This window comes from Pipra filicauda, unplaced genomic scaffold, assembly GCF_003945595.2.
Source record: "Pipra filicauda isolate LSUMZ 115617 unplaced genomic scaffold, ASM394559v2 scaffold307_size998922_pilon, whole genome shotgun sequence".
Taxonomy (NCBI): Eukaryota; Metazoa; Chordata; class Aves; order Passeriformes; family Pipridae; genus Pipra; species Pipra filicauda.
The window spans coordinates 563198-586205 of NW_024104429.1; the positions used below are offsets into that span (position 1 = coordinate 563198).

The window sequence follows — 23008 nt, forward strand, 5'->3', positions numbered from 1 at the left end:
TATAGACTTGTTTTAAGGATGGTTTAGTCTGCATTATGCCAGAGCATTTATTGTTGCCTTTAAGACTGTTTCCTTTCCGAGACGTTTCAAATAAAACCAACGCTCTTATTTTTCCTTAACTGCCTGATCTGTGAGTCCAGTGTCCAGCAAAAGAAATGTCAACAAAAAAAATCCTGTCTAGGGAAGCAACAGGACAGTGGGTGCTAGAAAACACGATTTCTTGTTTTTCCTTGTTTTCTCTTGCTTGCCAGGGGATCTGAGAATCACTCTGTGATGGATATCAAGAGTTAAGTCTCTCTGAGGGAAAAATCCTTCCTAATAAATGCCCAAATATCACACCCACCACTTATCACCCCTGATGTTCTGCTTTGCCACAGGGTCGGGCTGCTGGAGCACCACTATCCTGGGATGTGCTGCCTATGAAGGACCACGACCAGTCTCCCCAGTGCTCCCAGTCCAGCTTCCATCTGCTCAGACCAGTGTCTACCTGCTCCCTGTGATCCACACCTGCCCTCTTACCCATCTCTCTCTGCTTTTCATGGGGTGAGATAAAAGAAGCTGCTGCATAAATATAAACTCTGATCTTGCATCAAATGCTCTTCTATAAATGAACAGACACTTACAGTTATGTCACATATATATATATTTTTATCACCAGAGCACACTGAAAACTATTAATTCTCATCACAACCCTCGATGGTGGCAAAACACATCAACTTTACAGATGGTCCAGTGCAGGAGGACACACACAGAGGTTTGACAACCACCTCAGGTGTGCTGGCCAACCTGGCTGCTCTACACAACTGCCTCCCTTTGCCTCGGGCCCAGAGCATCACATTTCTTACCTTAAAAAAGTCCAACTTTTTTGAAACAACTCCAAGGGCCACCCTGTGTATCCCACTAACACCTATGATACAAAGAAGTGGCAGAGTCATAAAACCACTAACCTTTCTGCCAAAACATTTTCCTAATTACAAATATTGATAAAACTCTGCATCCCTTCAGCTTCTGCTTCTCAGCAACACCAGACATGCCCAGGAGACAGGACATTTAAATTTGCTGCAATTATTTCAGGGCCCCCCCCTTCTAATACCTCACAGACCACCAAGAGTCAGAAAGTCACTAACACCAATATGAAAATTTGCTGTTTGATCCAGATTTAAACAAGACCTCCTCAGGTTTTGATCTGTGTTGCAAATGGTGCTTCGTAAGCACAACTGGTAATCAATTTGGAAGAGAGGAGAAAATGTATAGGAATAAATTATCATTTCTACCCATTCTCTGCCCCCCATCATAGCTTTACAACCCTTCTTTGAAGCTACTCAGGCAAAAAGTCAACCCAGGAGAGCAGAGGAGGTCAAAAGTCCCAGGAAAACCAGGATAAGTGGCTGCCAGATCTGCCAATAGTGTTTTAGAACCTGCCTCCATCTTTCAGGTTGCAGAGTTTGGGGGATGGTGTGTTTTAGGAACTGCCTCCCATCTTTCAGGCTGCAGAGTTTGGGGGATGATGTGTTTTAGGAACTGTCCCCATCTTTCAGTGCAGAGTTTGGGGGATAGGAACTGCCCCATCTTTCAGGCTGCAGAGTTTGGGGGATGGTGTGTTTTAGGACCTGCCTCCATCTTTCAGGCTGCAGAGTTTGAGGGATGATGTGTTTTAGGAACTGCCCCATCTTTCAGGCTGCAGAGTTTGGGGGATGATGTGTTTTAGGAACTGCCCCATCTTTCAGGCTGCAGAGTTTGGGGGATGGTGTGTTTTAGGAACTGCTCCCATCTTTCAGGCTGCAGAGTTTGAGGGATGATGTGTTTTAGGAACTGCCCCATCTTTCAGGTTGCTCATATCACCTCTTTCCTCGCAGCAGAACTGAAACAAATCTATGTGTGTTATGAGGGTGCAGGAAGCTCTCTGCAGACCTGGGGGTATGTACTCTTCAAATGAAAAAAAAAGCCAAAAAACCCCCACAAACCAACTAAATTAGAGCAACCCTTGGTGTGACTGCACCCCTCTTGTGAGAGCACTGCTGTATATTCTTCACTGTATTTATAAATAGGGCTGGTTTTATCATTACACAGGGTAGGAAGTTGCTGTTATTTGCACTTCTCTTTTTCTCAGCTCATGCACAAGAGCTCCCAGGGCTGAGTTTGTAAATACAGATGTGGATAAACAGCAATAGATCCACAACAGTGCAATATGAGGCCATAATTCCACCGGGTCAGAAAGCGTGAAAGGAACCCCAGGTAATGGGACTGTTTCTACATATTCACACAAATAATCTCAGCCCGTGTCCTGACACTAATACAGGAGCACAATCTTATGGAGCTTGAAATCTTCCCCTGGAGAAACAACTTTGCAAGAGCAGAATGGGAGAAAACACACTGTGTAGAAAAGAATGTCTGTAGCTTTGCTTGTTATTTGAACCAGGCTGATTAATCTTTAAGATCCGGCAGCTTTTCAGATTTTTGCCTTCCCTCCCTCCCCCAATTTACCAGTTTTTTTATCAGCGCTTTAAAGTAACAGCACACCAAGGGCTAAGCTACACCCTGGACTGGGCCCACAAATCCCACCAAGTGCAAAAGCAGCAGCTCGTGTGAGAGCTCAGAGACCACCAGGCAGCTGCAAAAACAGGACAGAAGTGGAATATAAACCAAAAAAAGAAGTGGCACGTGTGGATCTCGAAGAGCTGCCTGAACACAGCAAGCACAGCCCTTCAGAAACCATGACAGGACATGGGGGAACAGCCTCAAGTTGTGCCAGGGGAGGGTCAGGTTGGACATCAGCAAGAATTTCTTCATGGAAAGGGTTGTTAAGCACTGGAACTGCCCAGGGAGCTGGTGGAATCCCCATCCCTGGAGGTGTTCAAGGAACAACTGGACGTGGAACTCAGTGCTCTGGGCTGGGTGACAAGGGGGGGGATTGGTCAAAGGCTGGACTGGATGATCTTGGAGGTCTTTTCCAACCTAAATGAGTCCATGATTATAAGTTTTCCAGGAATCTTCTCCAACTGGAACCATGAGGGCTCACATCTAAGCTTTTCTCTGCAAAACTGATATCGTAGGCCCTGGTAAAATTTGAGATTGTTTGACAACAAATAGATTCTTTAAGAAAAAAAAAAAAACCCACACCCTAAAAATCTGATAAAAGATGCTAATATTGCCAGCCTGCTTTTCTATGCAGCAAGGTGGGAATGGAGGGCAAGGAGAAGATATTCAGAGAAATATGAACGAACAGAAGGCATTTATAAGGAGCCTGGAGTTTTATAAGGAGCCCAGAACCTGAGTGAGGGCTGTCTTGGGCATGAAATACAGGCCACCCCCTTCCCCAGAAAGTTCTTGTAGTCTAAAGCCCCAACTGTGAGATTCTGATCCCTCATATAAGGTTAAGTATCTCTATAAATGTATTTTAGGTCTGGGCTGTAAGTGAAAGGTAGTCCAAGGAAGTCCTTCAGCACACCAGTGGGAAACCTGGGTTATGTGGAACACAAAAAAAAGGTGCAACAAAACCTCAGTATGAAGCACAGCACAGAACATTTCAACAGCAACCAGGCAAGTGCTGCACCTCAGGAGAGACCTTCCTGTTCCTAAGGAGTTACTTGGGAGATGAGGAAAGAAGAGAGACAATCAAATCACCACTAACACTGGGATATAACCCTGTTTTCCCACAGCTCAGGTCTAACTGTACCATGTAAAGGCTGTTTCCTTTCACTACAACAAGAATTCCTGCATAAACCATAGAGATGCAATGCATATGTTGCACAAAACTGAGCTTACATAATAAAGAGAATATATATTTGCTTTGATCTCAAGTTGCCCCATAAATTTTTAATAGCAGCTGTAAAACAGAAATCTTGGGCTAGAAATGCTCAGCAGCAATGAAATTTAAGCTTGCTACTCATTTCGGGTTAAGAAAACCCATTCCCAAGCCATTCCTTGCAGAACTGTTACCAACTTCTCAGCCAGCAGAAATGCAAATGTCATTCCCAGCCATTAACCTGGAGATTATTTCCCTCAACTTGGCTCTCTCCAAAACAGAGGGATGAGGGACCATTCAAGCTGGTTTGTCATCTTTGGTCCTGTTAGCAGAGACATTGGTGAAGTTCAGACATCACAGTCCCCTCATTTTATATTTCACTGGAAGATGCCTCTATCTGGTTGGTTTTTTTTCTTCCTCCACAGAGAAACTGTTAAACCAAAAGTACTAAAAAAATAACTTCTCTCCGATGCACCACAAATAGATTACAGTTTCTAGTTCAAGTGCAAAGGGACAAAGAAACCAAAATCTTTTTATATGCAGACATTAAAGTAAAAGCAGGAAACAGAGGAACATCTGGTGACAGAAACATTAACCCTTGTGCTTTCAGTGATGCAACTCACAGGAATTTAATCTGCTTTTCAGCTCCTTCCCCCTACTAAGGAATTACCCCTGTTGTGTTTGAAACAGTGTGTTCACACACACCCTATTAAAAAAAAATAACCTTTTAGGGAAACTAGGAGGCTCCAAAAAGCTGCAATTATCAAATACTTATCTAGGGAAAAAAAACCTAAATAAAATAAATATGAAATAAAAAGGAAAGTCTCACACAGAGGCATTTTAGAGGAGGAAGATTTTTTAGAAAACAGTATTTGGGGGTAGAAAAGAGGCCAGATGATTACAGGGCTGTATGATATGATGAAGAAGAGTGAGCTAATGGGATATAAAACTGCATACACTGGAGACAGCTTTACAAGTTGGAGAAATGACAGCCAAATAGCAATCACACCACACCAAAAAGGGACTGACAAGGCAGAAAAAAACTCCCCTCATTTCCTAAATGACAGCAGAGTCAGTCCTTACACATGAAGGGTACACAGAGCTGGAGTTAAACAGTAACTGAGAGCCCTACAGATGTTTGGAGAGGCCCTAAAATGGAGAGAAATCGTTCCCTGCCCTCACTCTGAGGTTTTCCAGCTGCTCTGGACACGGACAGGTGTGTTTTCCTGGATGCAGGGACGTCAGAAATCCAAGCTGGGCGTGTCCTGCCAGGGTGAAGCACCTGGAGAGTCCTTCCTGCTGGCTCGGAACCTGGAGCACTCCCTGAACCCCTTGGAACCAAACTATTCCAGTTGGATCAAGCATGAAGTCACACACAGGTCCATGTTATCCCAACCAATTCCATGTGAAGCAAATAAGAGAGTTATTAAACAGCCCTGTCAGTAACAGGAGGGATTTACTCTCCAGTAGACAGTTTAAAATATTGTATTTGTCATGACTTAAGTGGCACAGGACAAGACAACAGGCACTGACAAAAAAACCCACCACCACCACCCAAAAAGACTAAAACAAACAAACCAACTAAAAAAAGGTGAGTTAATTTAGATATTAAGGGCATTTGCTCGCCAGGAACTGAACTAAAAACAGCATCCCCCTTCACAAGCCCCAGGAATGTGACATTCAGCAGGTGGAAAACATTATCATGGACACGTGGCTGGGGATTTAACATGCCTGGACCCCTCTCTGGCTGGAAAAGGTGGGATACAAAGAATACCTGCAGCACACTGTGAGGGTATTTCCAGGGATATTTGCCTTGTTTTTCCAGGCTCTCCTCAGCATCTACCCCTTTATCCAGCCTTGAGCCAGAGAGAAGGCAAACTTCTGATCTGACCACTCATTTATTAAACCCAGTTTTAACTGAACTCAGTCTTTATGTTGTGTTTTGCAGCTCTCACATAAACATTACTTTATAGCTGCCCATATCCAGAGGTACAAACCAACGTAGCTCTTTGTTGGTGCAAAGCAGAGCCCAGTTTGAAGTAACACTTTGAGGACATATTTTTATTTTATTAATTATACATTATAATACACACGTATTATTAATACATTTTTAATTCTTTTCCAGGGCACGTTATTTTATTTTTTTCATTTCATATTTTATTTTATTCATTTTTATTTTACTTCCTTTTTATTTTTTAATTTTTTATTCTTTATTTTTAGCGGTGCTGCGGGTGCACCACTGCTGCTCTACAGAAAGAGAGCAGGAACCTCCCTGAACCCCCAATTTCAAAGTCTACCATGTAAAACACCAACTAAACAACTGGCTTCTACCTCTCCCCTGTGCCAACCCAGTAAGAGCTGCCTGTCTCTAAGAACTACCACAAAACACTTCAAAAGCTCCACTTTTCAAAAATCAGGTGGGAGAAAGAACAGGGGGCAGGATGAAAACCACAAGGATGTATCAGTGTGGAAATTATTGGTTTAATTTCCCTCTTTGTACATAGCACAGACCTGCAGAGGTTGGAGAGCATCCCTTGAGCTGGCCAGGTTTAAACACCCCGTAAATGCAATTTTTCTGGTGCAACTTCCTCCAAAAAAATCCCTGTGAAGGCACATGATGGATCCACCTGGATTTAGGCTGTGCCTGGATTACAACTGGATTAAAAAAATACGTTTTCCTACAAAGCCCAGCAGTCTCAGAGCTGTGGGGTCGGGATGGTTGAGCCTGACGGTTTCTGAAACCCAAGAGAACGTTGCTAAATCCCTTTTGCTTCATGGCTGACTTAGGCCAAACTCAAAAGTCAGTTCAAACTGGGTTTAAGTTAAGTTTACAACTGGGAACTACGACTGCAAATGGCACAGGAGGAGGTACAAAAGCGAGACCATCAACAGGAGCAGAGAAATCAGGCAAGAGAGACTCAAAACCGAATAACAAGAGCCATTATTTGCAATTTCTCTGCTTCCTGCAGGCCCCAGGCACGGTCCAAGACTCTCCTCAGCAGCTCTAAGAGCACAGAGCTCGTATCCAGCACATCCAAATTAATGCAGGAGAGTTTAGGAGGTCTCCCCAAGTAATGTCTCCACACAATTATAGCTCAGAAGTCATAACCCCTCCCTTTAATATTAAAGAAAAAAAAAAAAAGATGTAGCATTTGCAGCCAAAATGTACTGATAATACTGCAATGGCAGCATGGCCCTGAGCCTGCAGCCTTCTCAGAAGTCATTCTCATTAGAGGAAAACCAAAGGATCATCCTCTTTATCCAGTTATTTGCAGGACATTTAACACTGGAAGGGCAGAGCTATGGAGTTTTTCAAGAGTGGGCGAGGAGAGTTTAAGTGTTTCGACCCCTTCACTGGGCAGGTTTTCTCTGGAAGAAGTGGAGAGCACAAAGCAGAGCTGGAAAGCAGCACTCAGGAGGACACCAGAGGCAAATTCCTACCATGAGGGGTGGGGGAAAGGCTGCTCACTGTAAATTGTTTTGCCAAATAATTGGAGGAAGGGCCAATGTCTCCTTTGGAAAACTGACAGTAGAAGTCTGTCAGAAGCAAAAACAATGGAGCATTAATTATTCTTAAGTATAAAGGACCTAGAACTCAGTGATCTGCTAATTAAAACCACGAAATATCCTCAATATAGTTCCAGTTCAGTTCTTGGGAGAGCCAACAGAGAGCAATCCCACCCCCTCTAACATTAGTTACAGCTTGTTTTAAGGACTCATCCTTAAAGGCACTGAAATGTAACGGAAACTGCAGATATTCAGTCCTTCTCTTCCATATTCAAATATCTGAGCTCACACAAAATACACAAGAGAGTCTTTATCAACTCCTTCCGACAGTTCTGGAAATCACCGAAAAGTAACCGGCAAACCAGCTAAACTTCAGCCCTGGAAAAGAGCTCCTTGAAGGCAGCTCTGGAGGGGTTCAAAGGGGTGAAGTTTCATTTTTGTTTTAGCTGGTCACCCAGCTAAAGAAGCAGAAAGCAGCTCTGATGTGTGAGCAGCAGAACAGAATGTCTGCGACGGTCACAACTCCTCTTTTCCTCTCCCTTCCTGTGAAGTGACAACGCTGAAAACTGAACGTGCTTGTCTTGATTTCTGCTCCCACTTAGCCAGGGTGTTTTGTGAGGGACAGAAGAAAACTAAGGTTTCTCCAGCCCACCTTTCCCACAGCGTTTTGCAAAGCAGGGAGTGGGCAGATCTTCAAGATAAATCAGGATCTGTAGGGATCCTCCTGCACTGCAGGACCCACAACCTTTCAGAAGTTCTATCCTCACAGTGTGTGCAACCAACCTATCAAGGGATCCACAAAAACCAAAATCACAGAATCATTTAGGTTGGAAAAGACCTCCAAGATCATCCAGTCCAACCTGTGACCCATCCCCACCCTGTCACCCAGCCCAGAGCACTGAGTGCCACGTCCAGTCATTCCTTGGACACTTCCAGGGATGGGGACTCCACCCCCTCCCTGGGCAGCCCCTTCCAATGCTTGACAACCCTTTCCATGAAAAAAATTCCTCCTGATGTTGGAAATGCTGGACAAATGGCCACCTTGAAACCCAAAGCAGAAGGAAAGGTTTTAAATTCACCCTCGGTGTGGGCTGAAGGGAGGCAGCTCCACGGAGCACAATTTTAAGCCTTACGATATCCCAGCTGGGAAAAGGTGCCCACATCCTTTGCTCCAAGCACTGGGCAGCAGCAAGTCCTTTAAGGACAAGCGGAGGAATGGTCACTGTCTCCCTTTTACCTGCCAGCTCACTAGTTGGACACCCCCAATCTACAAGGAATATTTATTTCTCCTCTCAAAGCTTTCATTTTCCATTAAACTCACTAAAAACCCTGGAGCTTCCCCCTCTCAGCCAGGCCAAGGCCCGAAGAGCAGCCTACCTGCATTCCAGTTTCCACCCTGGGTTATTAGCCAGACTGTTTAGAAAACAATTTTTAAATGCCAGCTTTTATGTATTACAGTTTTATTAATCTTGAATGATACATCATAGGTGCAGGACGCATAAAAGGGTTACGGAAACATGGTTTGCATTTTAAAACGCTTTAGTGAAAACAAATGAATTCTCTTTATTAAATGAACTGAACCTTGCTGTGTCCTCCACGGAAAGATTTCAGTATTACTGAATCTCTTCCCTCATTGTTCTTTTTTCCACCTTATGTTAGGGGAGGAAAACAAGGATTTCGGCATTTACGGCTCCCAAATGGTTTCTCAGTTTTGAATTAAGTAGTCTGTGATATGAACTATCTGAATACACAGAAATGAAGAAAATATTCTCTGTGCATATGCAGAAGAGGCTTCTTCTGTCCAAAAAAAAAATACAGGTTTCCTAGTTCACCAGCTTCTGGTTTCATGTGCTCAGCCAAGAGTGACAACCACCACTCCACTGGTTTGACTTGATTTGAGACATTGGCAGTAAAAAAACATTGCCCAGGTTCTGCTGGAGTCCACAAGAAAGGGAGGCATTACAGCAAATTTACAGGCTTAAAAAAAAAAAAAAAGGTACTGATATATTTTAACCTATTGAAACGGAAAACATTTCTAGCAAAAGCCAAATTTCGAATTCAGGTTACGAACTCGAGTTTAGGTGTAATTACAGAGTGAAGGTAGAGATGCTTCGCTGCTGGGTTTATCAGCTAACTCAGCCAACAATCAGCTTTTATTCTTATCAAAGATACAGATGCATTTGCCACTAAACAGATCTGTTTCCCACAAACTAGACATGGCCTCCGGGCTCCAGATAAGTAGGGAATCTGGCCCTGTAGCATCCCAAAGCTCCAAGTACAGGAATTTTAAGACCTTCCTGGAGCAGTATTTATTTAAATTGATTATTGTAAACAAATACAATCTAAATGGACTGTCCCGAAGCAAAGACTCCACATGTTCATTGTTGAACACCCCGGAGCCCCAGATCTAGTAATGCTCCCAACTTCCAACCACTTTAATCTTCATTTTAACTATTTTATGAGTCATTTATATCCACCTAAGCAAGCAAACACAACGACCCAAAAAAGATCTGAATCCCAGTTTTCCAGTTCTACAAGCCTCAGAGGGGAAAGAAGATCATACCTCAAGAGGTTACATGTTCCAAACCCAAGGTTTTATGGAGGAAAGGGAGGTTGGAAGGTGAGAGAGAGGGATGGATTTTCCATAACACTGCAATGCCACAGGAAAAGGGCCACGTTTAATGTAATCAAGCTCTACATTGCAGCCATATGGAAACAATTTCAGTCAATAAACAACTCCTGCAAAAGGCAGCAGAGGAGCAGAAAAATCAGATCCTGGCTTAGGCAGCAGGCAGGAGAGCCACTGGCTGAGCTCTGAGGCTTCCATGGCAAGAAATATCCACGTCCACCAAAACTGCACAGGTTTGGGTCTCCATCACTCAAAACTTCCACACCTCAAACTGCAGGAGCACAAATGGCACGACTTCTTCCACAGTGCCTTCCCCAGAGATCCTGTGCCCCCGTCCTCCTCCCTTTCTTCCCCTTTCCTCACCTTTCCTCAAAGCCTATCGCCCTTAACAGGCTTCCCTGTTTAAGCCACAAAGGAATCACCCATCCCAAACTTTAGGTACTCTCTGCCTGCAATTTGCAGGTTTCAAAACAGAGACTTTCTAAGGGAGCAAGTCCTTAAAAACACCCACCCCGAAAAAAACCCAAACAACTAACCTAAAACACAACACACTTCGCTTCCTCCTGCCAGTAGGTATTTAAATGAGGTTTGGTTGCCCGATCCCATATTATCCGGGATCCTAAAAAGCCATGGCAAAAATACTGCCTGTCCTACAGAAAAAGGCATTCCTGTGCACTGCTGATTACAGCTGCAACACCCAGGGAGTAAAAGCTAAATCAGTTTGGGACAGGAAAAGGGAAATCCAAGGGAACAAGCCAGCGAGCGAAGGCAGCTGCATTTTCAACAAAAAGCAAGGAGGCACAGTGCTCTGAATAAATCAGAATTTACTGGAGTGTGACACAGGAGTGACACCACCATTTACAAGAATAATGCCCACGAACTGTAGGATAATTCACAAGTGTCTTCAGAAGTGGACACTTGTAAAGGTTGGGAAGGTCTTCACTTCCATGGAATCTGGCAGGAGACCCACCTCAGCCACCCAAAAAGCACTGCCATGTTATACTTGCAGACATCCAGGAACAAAAGCTCTTGGGATGTTCCTCTTAGCAAGCAAAGTGCAAGATTCAAGATATAAAACCCAAATATAATAAGAGAAAGAAAATTTAGGACCCAGTGACTTTCCAGTGGAAGGGAAAACCACTGAAAGTACTGGGAACAGTTTGCTGTTACACTGGGGCAACATGCCCTTGTCATGTGAGGAACCTTCTAAATTCACCAGTAATAAAAGATGATTTCCAGCAAATCCATTAGCAGGGAAACATTTTAAATCAGCCTAAAACCTGAGGAGGGCCTTTCCCCCAGGCCTGGTGGATGTCCATGTCCTGCCAACGCCCAGAAAGGGGATGGAGCAAATCTGCAAAGCTGTAAATCCACCCAGGCAGAGAACAGGCAAAGAAAACCACGGATTTTCCCAGTGAAGAATCGGGAGAACAAGGACAGCAGCAGTGCCAGTCAGCACGTTCTAATGGCAAATGTCTTGATAAAGGACTAACTTTGTTCTCTGAGATTACAAATGTAGTTGAACAGGAGAAAGTACATGCACAGAGTGTACCCTGGTTCTGGGGGAAACCCTCGCCGGCCGCTCGGTATCCGAGAGCTGTCAGTCAGCCAGTTCTTCATCCACTTCCTGGCATTGCATCATGCTCATTTTTTTTTTTATTTTTTGTTGTTGTTGTCACTAAATTTAAGGTCTGATGCAGCTCAACGTTTTTATCACTGCAGATAAAAATCTGTGAGTGACACCAGGGCTGTAGAACAACAGGAGGGAAGGCTGGCAGGAAAAAGGAGGCTGAATACCTGCCTTGAGTCAGCTCAGGGAAGCAAAACACGGCGGAATACAAAGGCCAATTTATAATCTAAGAAACGCAGACTGGAACTGCTGAAGTAAAGAATGTCAGTGCTGGAGCAGGGAGGCTCAGGAACAGCATTTCCCTGGAACCTTTGAAATGGCTGTGCAGCAAAAAAGGGCTATAAAGGCACCTCGGAATTTGGTCTGGATCAGGCACAGGCCGGAACAGGCACCTTTTTTGGTTTCCACAATGTTAAAAATAAACAGAGGCCATGGAGAATCACCGGATGATCTGAGTGCTGGAGAAAATGCCTCAGAGTGAGACTTAAAAGCTCAACTCTCTTCCCTTATCTATCAAGTAACTTGATTACAGAGTGTAAGTACCTTCATGGCAAGAAAGTCCTGGATACTAAAGGGCTCTAATCTTGTCAGGAAAATCCTAACAAGAACCAGCAGCAGAACTTGGACTAATTCAAATTAGAAATCAGCCACTTATAACTACCAAGAGAAGTGATGAGCCTGAAATTACCAGTGATGGACACTTCAGGGCTGGAAAGCTTTCAAATTGTTTTTAGCCAAACATCATTTACTGGTCTCAGTTTCAGAGTAAATGATTAAAATTTAAAGGCCTGTGATACAAAGCATATAAAACGTATCAGGGAAGGCAATTTAATTATCTGTTCTCGCCTTAAATTTTATGAATCTCCAATATGTTAACATCACTCGACTTCTGTGGACCAGGAAATTAAAGAGGGAGGAATAAGTTTCAAGTTCAGCAAGTTCCCTCTTTTTCAGACTTATCACTAAACAGCACCACTCCATCAAACAGATGGAGCTCCCATGAAATACAAACAGCCAGGGAATGACCCACTACGATGCCTGGGAACCACGTGGAACACAATTTACTTGGGAAAACTCTGATCAGCCACTTACCTCTCCCAGCTGTGGCATGAAAAATCAGTATTAGCTTCAATAATTAGTTCTCAACCACAATCTGACACTCATGTTTATACTCCTGATGTTTATTATACTCTGCTATCCAGCCAAGAATCTCCACATACTTTGTGAATGTGAAAGCACCTCGACAGCCCTGAAAAGGATTATTTTCATATTACACACTGGAACATCAGCAAGTCAAGAAGTTTGCCCTGGGTCATGACAGAAGACCTAAGGCAGAGCCTAGAAATGAAATTCCCTTGCCAGGAACTTCCCTTTCCAACACTGGAGCACCACTTACATGTCAGAGCTGCTGCACACCCCAAACCCTGGCAGTGAAATCACAGAGAGGTTTCTGGTGAAAGCTGACATTGTAATCAGAGAATCTGATCATGGCAGAGAGAAAGTGTCCAAAATAAAGGTCAGAATAAACACCCAAGTAGAAACAGCTCTTGTATTTGATGAACTAACTAAGTGCTTTCTGCCATCAGAGTCACGGGGAAGAACAAAAAGCAGATTCAGTGCTTGGTTCAGGGCTCGGAGGGAACAGGCAGCTCGAAATGCAGGAAATGACTATATGCTGCACTTCCCAATTGATAGGACAAGGGCTTATCAGGAGAACAAAACTGGCTGTTCACAAGGCCACTGAAAGAGTGCCCACAGTATTGTTTCAGTGGCAGTTATTCTACTGCTGAACTTGAAAACTGTAAGGAAGTGGAAAGGAAAGAAGGGTTTTGAATATTAAGTTCAAAAGTGAGGAGAAGACCAACACCAGGAACTCAGACCAACTGAGATTCAGGCAAACATAATTAATGTATTTTTTTATACCTGGCTTATAAATTCCTTCCTTCACCCAAGTTAAAACCTCATGGTTTTCATGAATGGGTTTCTCATAAATTTATATAACCTAAATAAACATACTGTACATATGGAGAACGAAAAAAAATGCCACCTCTGTGCATGAAGCAGGTGTTAAAATTTGTTTCCTCAGGCTGGAAGAAACCCTTCCACAAGAAGCAACACTCCACCCATTGGACAAAGAGACTGGAAGCACCACCTGCCTGAATTCCATGGATGTACACATGAAGTCGGATCTTTTCCAGGGGTATCACAGAACTGATTTAGGGGTATTCACAGGTACAACCTGACCAAGGGCTCTGCCTGGTAATAAGTTTCAGGCTGGTAATTGCCCTGAAACCAAGAGGAGATGATGAAGTGAACATTAGAGAGGAATTCTGTAGGAAAAAGTGAACTGACCTTCCACACCTCCTGGTTGGCTGCACAGGGAAGATAAAGCAGAGCACACTCTGTCAGAAGCACTACAGCAGTTCCCAGTTTTAAGAGCACACTTTCACTTCAGACTCTGCCTGCAGCTTTGATTAAGAACTGGGAAAGGGAAATCTGCACACAGACAGGGAGAATAACCAGTTAGAGATGATTTTTCTTTTTTTTTAATTCTTGAAGCAAGTTGAAACAGTGATTGTTCAACCTTTTGGTGTCTGAATCAAAACAGATGATAAATATGTATGTGCATTCCTGAGATAGATCTGAAGCCCAACACTGAAAAAATCCTATTAAATGAAGCAGAAGAAAGAGGGGGGCATCCCTTACAGTCTTGGGAGAAAGTTTACCCCATAGTGCTTTTGACCTGATGGGGGGGATAATAATGGATTTAAAAGCAAAAAAATTAACTGAATAACTGAGGATGAGAAGTGTCAATCCACAGAAGTCAATGGAATATTAGAAATCCTCCCATCGCTGTAAAAAAATCTCATTGACTTAGGTACTCTTAATGAGCACATTAAGTGACCAGTCAATAAATTCCTTATAAAGTTAATATATATATATATATATATATATCAATATATCATAAAGTGGAATAGATGGGGAAGGGACATCTGTGTCCAACTGCCACTGACTCAGTTCGTGGCCTCTGTGAGTCACTTGGCCCTTCTGCCCTGGTTTCTGTTTCTAAAACGTCAATACCTCAGCCAAGCACTTCCAAACCAAGGTACAGAGCATTGTTTTATCATGGAATAGCCAAAGTGGACAGTGGCTCTGCCACAGTGATGGACTGAGAACCAGCAGACCCATATTCAACCAGCCAGCACAGGAGTTACGGCCATAAATGAGTTTTGGTTTTGTGACGCCGTAACCGTCACGGCAGCAGCTCCACAACTGTGACACGAGCCCTTTGCTCAGCCTGTAGCAACAAGAAGCCCCTGGCAAACCCAACTGCAGCAGCAAAGAACAGAAGCACCCCAAACCCACAAAAATTTGAGGCTGTCTATGAGAAAATCTTCCCCACGTGCTTTTACGGTCACGGGCTAGCGCCGTGCAAGCGCCCGGTCGAGAGGGGAAGGGAATCGACCGCTTGCATGTTTAAAAAAAGACCAGATTTCAAGTGAATATATCTCTTTTTTAGCAGGCACAACACAAAAATAGATGTGTTTCTCAGAGTGACAAGAGGAGATTTTCAGTTGGTCAGCAACTGCTCCTCGCTGTGGAACCACATGACTGCCCCAACACATAAGAACATTTTATCTGCCAGCCTGCAATGAAGACCACGGAGTTAATAGTTTGCAACCTCCTTTCCTCCAGAAGATCTTCAGAGTTGAGTAATAAAATTCCTCACATGATTTCAATGAGAGGGTTCATTTGTCAGGGGCTGTTTCGAGATAGTGTCATATGGCAGGGAGGTGCTGCTCAGATCAAGTTCTCCAACCTTGTGTTTTCAAGGCTTCGGTGAAAATGAAAAAAAAAACAACCAAACGAAACAACAAAAAAAAAAAAAAAAACAAACCCACAACCCTCCAGGCTCTAAAGTTTGAAACTGGAGGAAAGAGAAATAATCTCTAGATGTTATTTGCAAAATGTGAAAGTTGGCCAATTAATGAGAGGAGGAAGAAAAACCCTGATTTAAGCCCTGGCAAACCCCTGAGATCAGAGACTGATTACGAGTTCTGCTGCTGACTCCGTGCAGGAGCCTGGGCAAGTTAATCCCTCTACACCTTGGTTTGCCACCTGCCAGATGAAAAATAACACTTTCCTTTCATATCCTGTCATTCCTGCTTGCATTGTTCCCCAAATTAAAAGCATTTGTCAAAACACTTATCTTTAGCATTAACACTGGGAATTGCATTCACAGCCTCCACACGCCCCTTTGCATGACTGAGTGCTCACATACAAACTCTTCCTACACTTTGCTCCCCAGCCATCCTCATTTAACAGGAGTCAGAAGGGAGCTTTACTCAATATGGGAATATTAGAATGATAAACACAGTTTATTACTAACCTTATGTATGAAACCAGCTTTAGAGATATGAGTTAGACGCCCCAAAAAATCAAATTCTCCTCCTTACCTCCCAAAAATCCCGCTGTAATCACAGTATCAGTCTCACTGCATTGATAACCCACAAGATCAAGTTATCAGCACAGGTATAATTAAAGCTCAATCCCACAAGGACGTGGATGCAAAATCCAATCCCTGCTCCGCTAAAATCAGTATAACATGGAATCAACTTCAGGGACTTTAGAACTGTCAGAGCTGCACAAAGTTATCGACAGGAGGAACAAAGGCATCTTTTTTCTGCAGTAAAACTCCTAACCTGACAGCATTTTGATTTCAAATCCTAAACTTTGAAGAAGAAGAAAAATATTTGCCACAGAATCCCAACACTGTAACGTGTCATCCTGCAATGTCCCTAAAAGCTCTGCACAGAAATCACTGTGAAGCTCAAGCTGCTTTCTTTAGATTAAAATGAGCTGTTGTTCCATGAAAATTGATTGATTTTCTAGCACATTAAACCAAACATCTTCAGAGATCCCTTGGTGAAAGGGACAGCACAGCCTCCTCCTTTCTCGTGGCTCAGTTTCATTAATTCTTCCAGTTCCCCGCCCAAAGACCCAAATTTCACCACTGCCCCACTGACACACAACAAAAAAAAAAAAAGAGCAGTCCCAGAAGTTAACGACAGAACAATTCCTGACAGTCATGCTCATTAAAAATTCATTTTATTAAAAATTAAATTAGCTTTAAAAGTGAATGTCAGAACCCCACTGTTTTCCCAGCTCCAGACAGCGATGAGAAAACATACCAAACACTCCCATGAACTTACGGATTATCACTATAAAGTAAACACTTCACAATAATTTAATTTTCAAAACACTGGATAGCCTTGAACTTTTAATATCCTTTTAAAAGAGACCAGTAAGACTCACGCTGAAACTGCCTTAAAAAAAAGCTTTCTGCAGCTGACACCGGGCACAAATTCCATGGAATTATTAGAATCACAATTCCAGAGAGATGCACGTTGTCTAGAAAGGTCAACAAATGAAAGGAACCGCTTGAGACTGCTCAGCAAAGCAGTTCTGGAGATAACCAGGCCTCATCCACGCGGGGTTTTCTTCTAGGTTTCCTTACCCCTCCCTAAAAATCCTGCTGTTTCACCTAGGATAGCATTCCTGGAGCCCAGCTGGCAGCCTGCACACCACAATGTCGTCTAGACCTGCTCCCAACAGTGGGATGACACAGGAGGAAAAACGCTGATGCCTGTTCTGGTGAGAAGGGGAGGAAGCACAGGCTGAGTGAAACTCGAGTTTCCTCGTTCCCAGCCTCATGCCCAGGCTCGTTGGGTAATTCTGTCAACCAGACACAAAAAGTTGTGGCCGTCGTGGGGGTGAAGAATAATCCTCACAAAAAGGGGAAAAAAGAGCTCTCCCAAACCCCCGTTTTCGCCTGCAGAATCAAACCCTGCCCTTTCCGAGCCCGCTGCTCTCAGGACATGCAGACAACAAACACATCCCTGCACAGATAACATTTTCCATCCCTTCCTTCCTTCTCCCCTGTCTGCATCTCCGAGATGTTTTCTCCAGCAATTTGGGAGAGAAATGGCAAAAAGGGAGACGCAAAACGCAGAAATAAATTAAGTTTGTTCTCCGCTGTTGACAGATTTGGTCCTACCACGACAGGAGGGAAAAAAAAAAACGTTAGGAGTGATAAATCCATATATACCTACTCCAAACTACACCCCACTTCCCAAGGGACACGGTATAATGGTAAATAAATATAGATGCAGCTCCTACTAATGAGGCCGGGTACAGCAAGGCCAAGGAAAATGCAATCATCTCGGGGAAAAAAACCTGCACAGGACTCCTCCTCTACCATCCATGGAGGAAATCAAATGCCAGCTGCACCATCCCAGGAAGGAAGCAGAGCCTGTACCTGATGAGCCCTGCAGAAATGAGCGAGTCATATCACGGGACTTCAGGCTTTCGTCTGCAGAGCACAATTCCTCGCTCCGGTATTTTACGTGGCATCATTCATGCAAATTGTAGGGTTGTTGTTTTGGGTTTTTTTCCCCACCGGTTTTCTTTTTTTTTTTTCCCCTCCATCCCCACTAGTTTGAAGCAGGGGCACGTAGGTAGTGTCTCTGAGATCCGCTCTCTCAAACGCGTGCCTTCCCATCAGTTTAACACTTTCCTCCCTATAAAGTTTAAATCCTCGCAGTTTTTGTTCATAAACGTTCTGCACTTAAAAGCCACCGAGTCACACTCCCAGTTGTTACTTGAGCAGAACAAATTGAGAGAGACCTGACTCCACAAACATGCTTAAACCTTCATTTCCTCTTCCTTCTTCCTTCCCCACCCCCCAAAAGAGCATTTTTTTTTTGTCCCCAGCACGAAGGAACTGGGAAAAAAAACCAGCACATGCAAGCAAGCCTTTTCCAGACCTATCGCAAAGAACGAAATGCTTCCGAAGAAGTGCTTTGCAAACATACCAAGAAACGCTCTAACAACCGGGAAAAAAAGAACCCATCAGACAAAACTGAGGTCGAAGAACTCGGCGGGGTCTGGCTCGGGTGTGTGTTCTGCACCTAAATACGCTCGGCTCTTGTTTAGTTTTAACCCCGGAGCAGAGGAAAACACTTCCAGCAGAATTCCCAGCCGCTTCCCCCGACCGCTCCTGCGGTCAAACACACTGTTCTGCCTCTCCCCCTCCCCGCCCCCCCCCAAAAAAAAGATCCCAGGCACGGCTAGAAAAGCATTTTACCACCCCCCCCCCTCACCTCTTCCCAAGGAGTGCAAAATAAACAAGCGTCTGACACCCCACCCAAGCTCTCCTCGCACATTTTGGGAATGACTTCCCTCCGGGTCCTCCTCCTCCCCCCCTCCAACCCGTCCCCACGTTAAAACTCTCCAGCAACCAGACACCCTTTTCGGGTTCACGCCTTCGCCCTCCCCGAAAACCCTCCCCAAAGCCTCGGGAGCTGCAACAGATCCCGCAACCAGCGGGGTTTGGGGCAGCCCCGACCCCCCGTCCATCCACCTCCACAAAACTCCCAAAAGGAGCCCCCCGAGCCTTCGCACGCCCCCAGCCAGGGCTCCATCCCCGCAGGGTCGGAGCCTCTCCCTCCTTCCCCTGCCGCCCCCGGGGGTCCCGGGCACGGGGAGCGCCGGGGGTCGCACCAGCCCGGCCCCAAACTCCGCGGCGAACAAACCCCCGGACACCCCCCAAGCCCCAGCACCCACCCAGGCCGGGAGGGCTCAGCCGCCGCCGCCCCGTGCCCCCCACACCCAGGAGGAGATGGGAGGAATTCGAATAAATAAATAAGCGGCAGGAACAGCGAACCCCCAAAGCTGCCCTGCCCTCCCGCAGCAGCTTCCCGGGGACACCCTTCTCCTCCTCCTTCTCCGCGGAGCCCCCCAAAGCCGCGGCTCCAACTCCGCCGCCCGAGCTGAGGGGCTGCCCCTGCCCACCCGCGGCCGCCCCCGGGTGCCCCCCTCACGCACATCCCGCTCTCCGGCTCGGCGCGACTCCCGGCGGTGCCGGGGAGGGGGGACCCCTTCCCGCTGCCCTCCCTCCCTCCCTCCCTCCAGCCCACCCACCCGCCCGCCCCCTCCCCTCGCCACCGCCGCTCCCCCCCCCTCATCTCCCCCCGTCCACACTCACCTCTGGGTGCTGCCGGCGCCGCCGCCTCACCATGGACCGGCGGGACTGGGGGGGTCCCCCCGCCCGCCCCCGCCCCAGATTGAGGGGGGATTAACGGGGGGCGCTGAGGGGCGAGAACAATAGGGGGGAGGAAATCCCTCGGCCCCCCGCCCCCCCCCCCCCGAGGACACGGCCCCCTCCCCGCCCGGCGCTCCTCCTGCCGCTCCCTCCTCCTAACCCGCTCCCTCCTCTTTTTTTTTTTTTCCTGGGGTTTTTTTTTTTTTTTTGGCTCAATCACACCAGACCGACTGTCTTTGTCTGTCTGACAAGCGCCATGTTGATATCAACATCCGAGCCCCCACCTGCTGCAGCTGTGAGACCCTGGGACTTGTAGTTCCCCCCTCCCCAGGGTGACGGGGAGACCCGCGGCGCCGGGACTACAACTCCCAGCGTGCCGCGGGCGCGCGGAGCGCCAATGGGGCGGCGGGGCTGAGCGCGGGGCGGACTACAACTCCCGGCGTGCCTCGGGGTGAGGCCATGACGTTATGCAGGGCGAGGAGGGCGGCGGGACTACGTCTCCCATGATGCCGCGGGGCGCGGCAGGGCGGGCAGGAAGGGGGGGGCAGGATTGTCCCGGTAAATAGAACCGGGGGACGCGATGAAGCTGGTGAGTGCCTGGAGCGGGGGGCAGCGAGGGCAGGGAGGGGGGCTCGGCCTTCCCCCAGCGGCGAGGGAGGAACCGGGGTCGCCTCTGGGCTGCGCAGCCTCAACCCCGCCGGGCGTGAGGGGAAACTGAGGTCCGGGGGGAGGCGGCCCTGAGGGATTGGGGGGGGCGATAATGAGGGGAGGGGAGAGGCTGAGGTGAGGAGGGGGTGATCCTGAGGGGAGGGGAGAGGCTGAGGAAGGAGGGATATGATCCTGAGGGGAGGGGGGAGGGTGATCCTGAGGGGAGGGGAGAGGCTGACGGAGGGGGAGGCGATCCTGAAGCTGGGGGATGTTGAGGAAGCGGGGAGGGGGCTGAGGGACGAGGATGTTGGATGGAATCAAATATCAGTGGGATTCAGGAGGAGAAGAAGGTGTTTGTCAGCCTTCCTGCCCTTAAATACGAGCCTGGCGTGGAGCTTTCCACGTGTGGCTTGTGCTGGGCTCCTCCAGCCATGGGAATAAAACCTCGTGGTTCTTAATAAAGTCGTTTTCCATCGGCGCTGTGATAGTACAGGTAGTAGGTAATAAAAAAAAAAAAATCAGCCTGGAACTGCTTTGCCAGGGGTGCACTTTGCTCCTGACAAGGATTTTGGTTCTGATATTGCAGTCTTCTGTCAGAAAATACATTACCCGTGTTATTGGTGTATCTCGAGATTTCCCTCTTTAACTGTTTAATCTTCCTACAGACCTTGGATTCAGACACCACTTTATTTTTCAGGACGAATTTCTCTTTCACATAATGTGCTGCAATTCTTGGTCTGGAGGTGAAAATCCTAGCAGGTTTCAAAATACGATAACACTTGATTTATTTAACCTGAAATTACACCGTTATTCAATGTAAAAAATTGTCTCTTGGTTTCGAGGCTGCACAGTGTGTTTTGACAAAGCCTCGTAGAAGTGAACTTGGATTCTGGGCTGTTTTGAGACTTCCAGGAAATCACTGTCTGTGGAAATGTGTACAATTAATTCCATGGGCAGGTGGGCAAAGAGCTTGATCCTGCATAATCTTACCTGTGGGATAAAGGTATGGGTGAATATCACAAACACTGCAAAACCAAACCCCTCTGGATGTGATTGTAGAGTCTGATATAATTCAGTGGGAAAAAGCAAAGTGGGAAATCTTTAAATAAAAACCATAGTGGAAATGCAGAGTTCTTTTAACATTTAGAGTCTTACATCGGGGCAGAGAGAGGGAAGGGGTTGGGAAGGGAATTACAGCCTTGTCTGGAGTCTGTATTGGAGCATTTTTAGACCTGTGTGTCAATTTAGGGGCTGGGAATTATAAGATCAGATTCTTCACCTTATATTTTTCCAGAGATGCGTCTGAATCTCGGGATTGTGTGAGGAGGAATAGATGTCTTCATCCTCTTTTCTCATAGATTTGGGTTGAATTTGGAATATCAGGGTAGATATAGAGGTGATGGATTACTGGAATATTCTCTGTCCATGGCTGGAACAAGAGGATCTTTAAGGTCCCTTCCAACCCAAACCATCATGGGATTTTTGTGACTCCAGACCTGATTCAGAATCCAGTGAAAGTGTCAGACTCCCAAAAATTCCAACGTGCTTTGGCTCGGGCAATTCCAGATCCTAATTTCCTCCCGGATTTTAAGCTGGCACGTGACACTAATACTGGAGGAATGCACTGCAGGATCTGTTGCCTTCAGCTGGAATTCAGAGCACTGGCTTTAACCTGCAGGAGATCACCAGGGATGCTCTGTGGGAACCAGATTTCTGTGGAGGACCTGCCCCTCCAAGGGCCTGAGCATCTGGAATTAACCCCTCAATTTGTGCTCCTTGTGCCCCACTGTCAAACTTCCATCCAATTTACAAACCCTGCCGGGAAAGTTCTGAGCTGAGCTGGGCATGTTTTGCCTGGTTTGTGTCTTTTTTTGCATGACTTTTTTTAGTTAGGAGATGAGGCATTTATGTGTTGGCTGCACCAGCCTTTAGCTGTAAGGGAATAAAGCTGGAAGCACACAACTCCTGGAGCAAAAAGAGCTTGGATTTTAATCCAGTCAGGAACACGACTGGGATCTCTGGATCTGTTTTAAACAGTAACAAGTACAAACTGAGTGGAAATAACCACATTTATAATGTGTATAGGGGACATACAGAGTGCAAACACTCCAATTCTTGGGTTCCTAATCTAAAATTCTAACAGAGGTGCAGGCCCAGAAATGTCAGCTGTGCAAACAGCTGGATAGAAAATATGAATTGCTTTTTTATTTTTCTGTCAGTTTGCTTGAAGCTGGTGGGAAGAGTCCATTGATTCCCAGGAATCCATTTACCACAGCCTGACAGCCACAGATTGAGATGATTTTAGCTGCTTGTAAAGAAGAAAAAAGGGAGATTTCCCAGTTAGTTCGTAGGTGTCAGGGTTGTGAACCTACTCATGATTTTTAAAAAAAGGCAAGAAAATGTTTTGCTGATAAAAGAGGTGATATTTGATTGCCTTTTTTAATTACCAATAGTTTAAAAGCTGCAAAAATAGACCTTATTTTTCCCTCCATTTCTTTCTATTTACTTGGATTTAGAGCTTCAGTTGTCAAAGTTCTGCTCTGGTGAGAACTTAATTTCACAGGAGCATATTACATTTGTGACTAAACCAACTGAATTCCTTCCTTGTATCCTCACTCCTTCACCAGCTTGTTATTTTTAAACTTTGCTGAAAGAAAGGCAAAATGTGCTGTAGCTCCTTAATAATTAAGGCTTTGTGAATTTAAAGGGAAAATCTTTGTGATATTTGAAATTTAATATACGGGA

General features: G+C 45.6%; 2 protein-coding genes across 13 annotated transcripts in view; one reads left to right on the top strand and one right to left on the bottom strand.

Moving 5' to 3' along the window:
- HMBOX1 (homeobox containing 1) overlaps positions 1–19663 on the bottom strand; it is a 116066-nt gene extending 96403 nt beyond the window's left edge. For 9 of the 10 annotated variants that reach the window (XM_039383384.1, XM_039383378.1, XM_039383383.1 and 6 more), the window contains exon 1: positions 19559–19663. The gene's annotated coding sequence lies outside the window, so the exon portion shown is untranslated. Of the gene's footprint in view, positions 1–13863; positions 14008–14592; positions 14689–19558 lie in introns of those variants that run through there. The other variant, XM_039383376.1, reaches the window with a different exon arrangement.
- A 482-nt stretch (positions 19664–20145) lies between these two features.
- INTS9 (integrator complex subunit 9) overlaps positions 20146–23008 on the top strand; it is a 62566-nt gene continuing 59703 nt past the window's right edge. For all 3 annotated transcript variants that reach the window (XM_039383385.1, XM_027733476.2, XM_039383386.1), the window contains exon 1: positions 20146–20204. In XM_039383385.1, the coding sequence (XP_039239319.1) occupies positions 20196–20204 (9 nt within the window). In that variant the 5' untranslated portion in view covers positions 20146–20195. The remainder of the gene's footprint in view (positions 20205–23008) is intronic.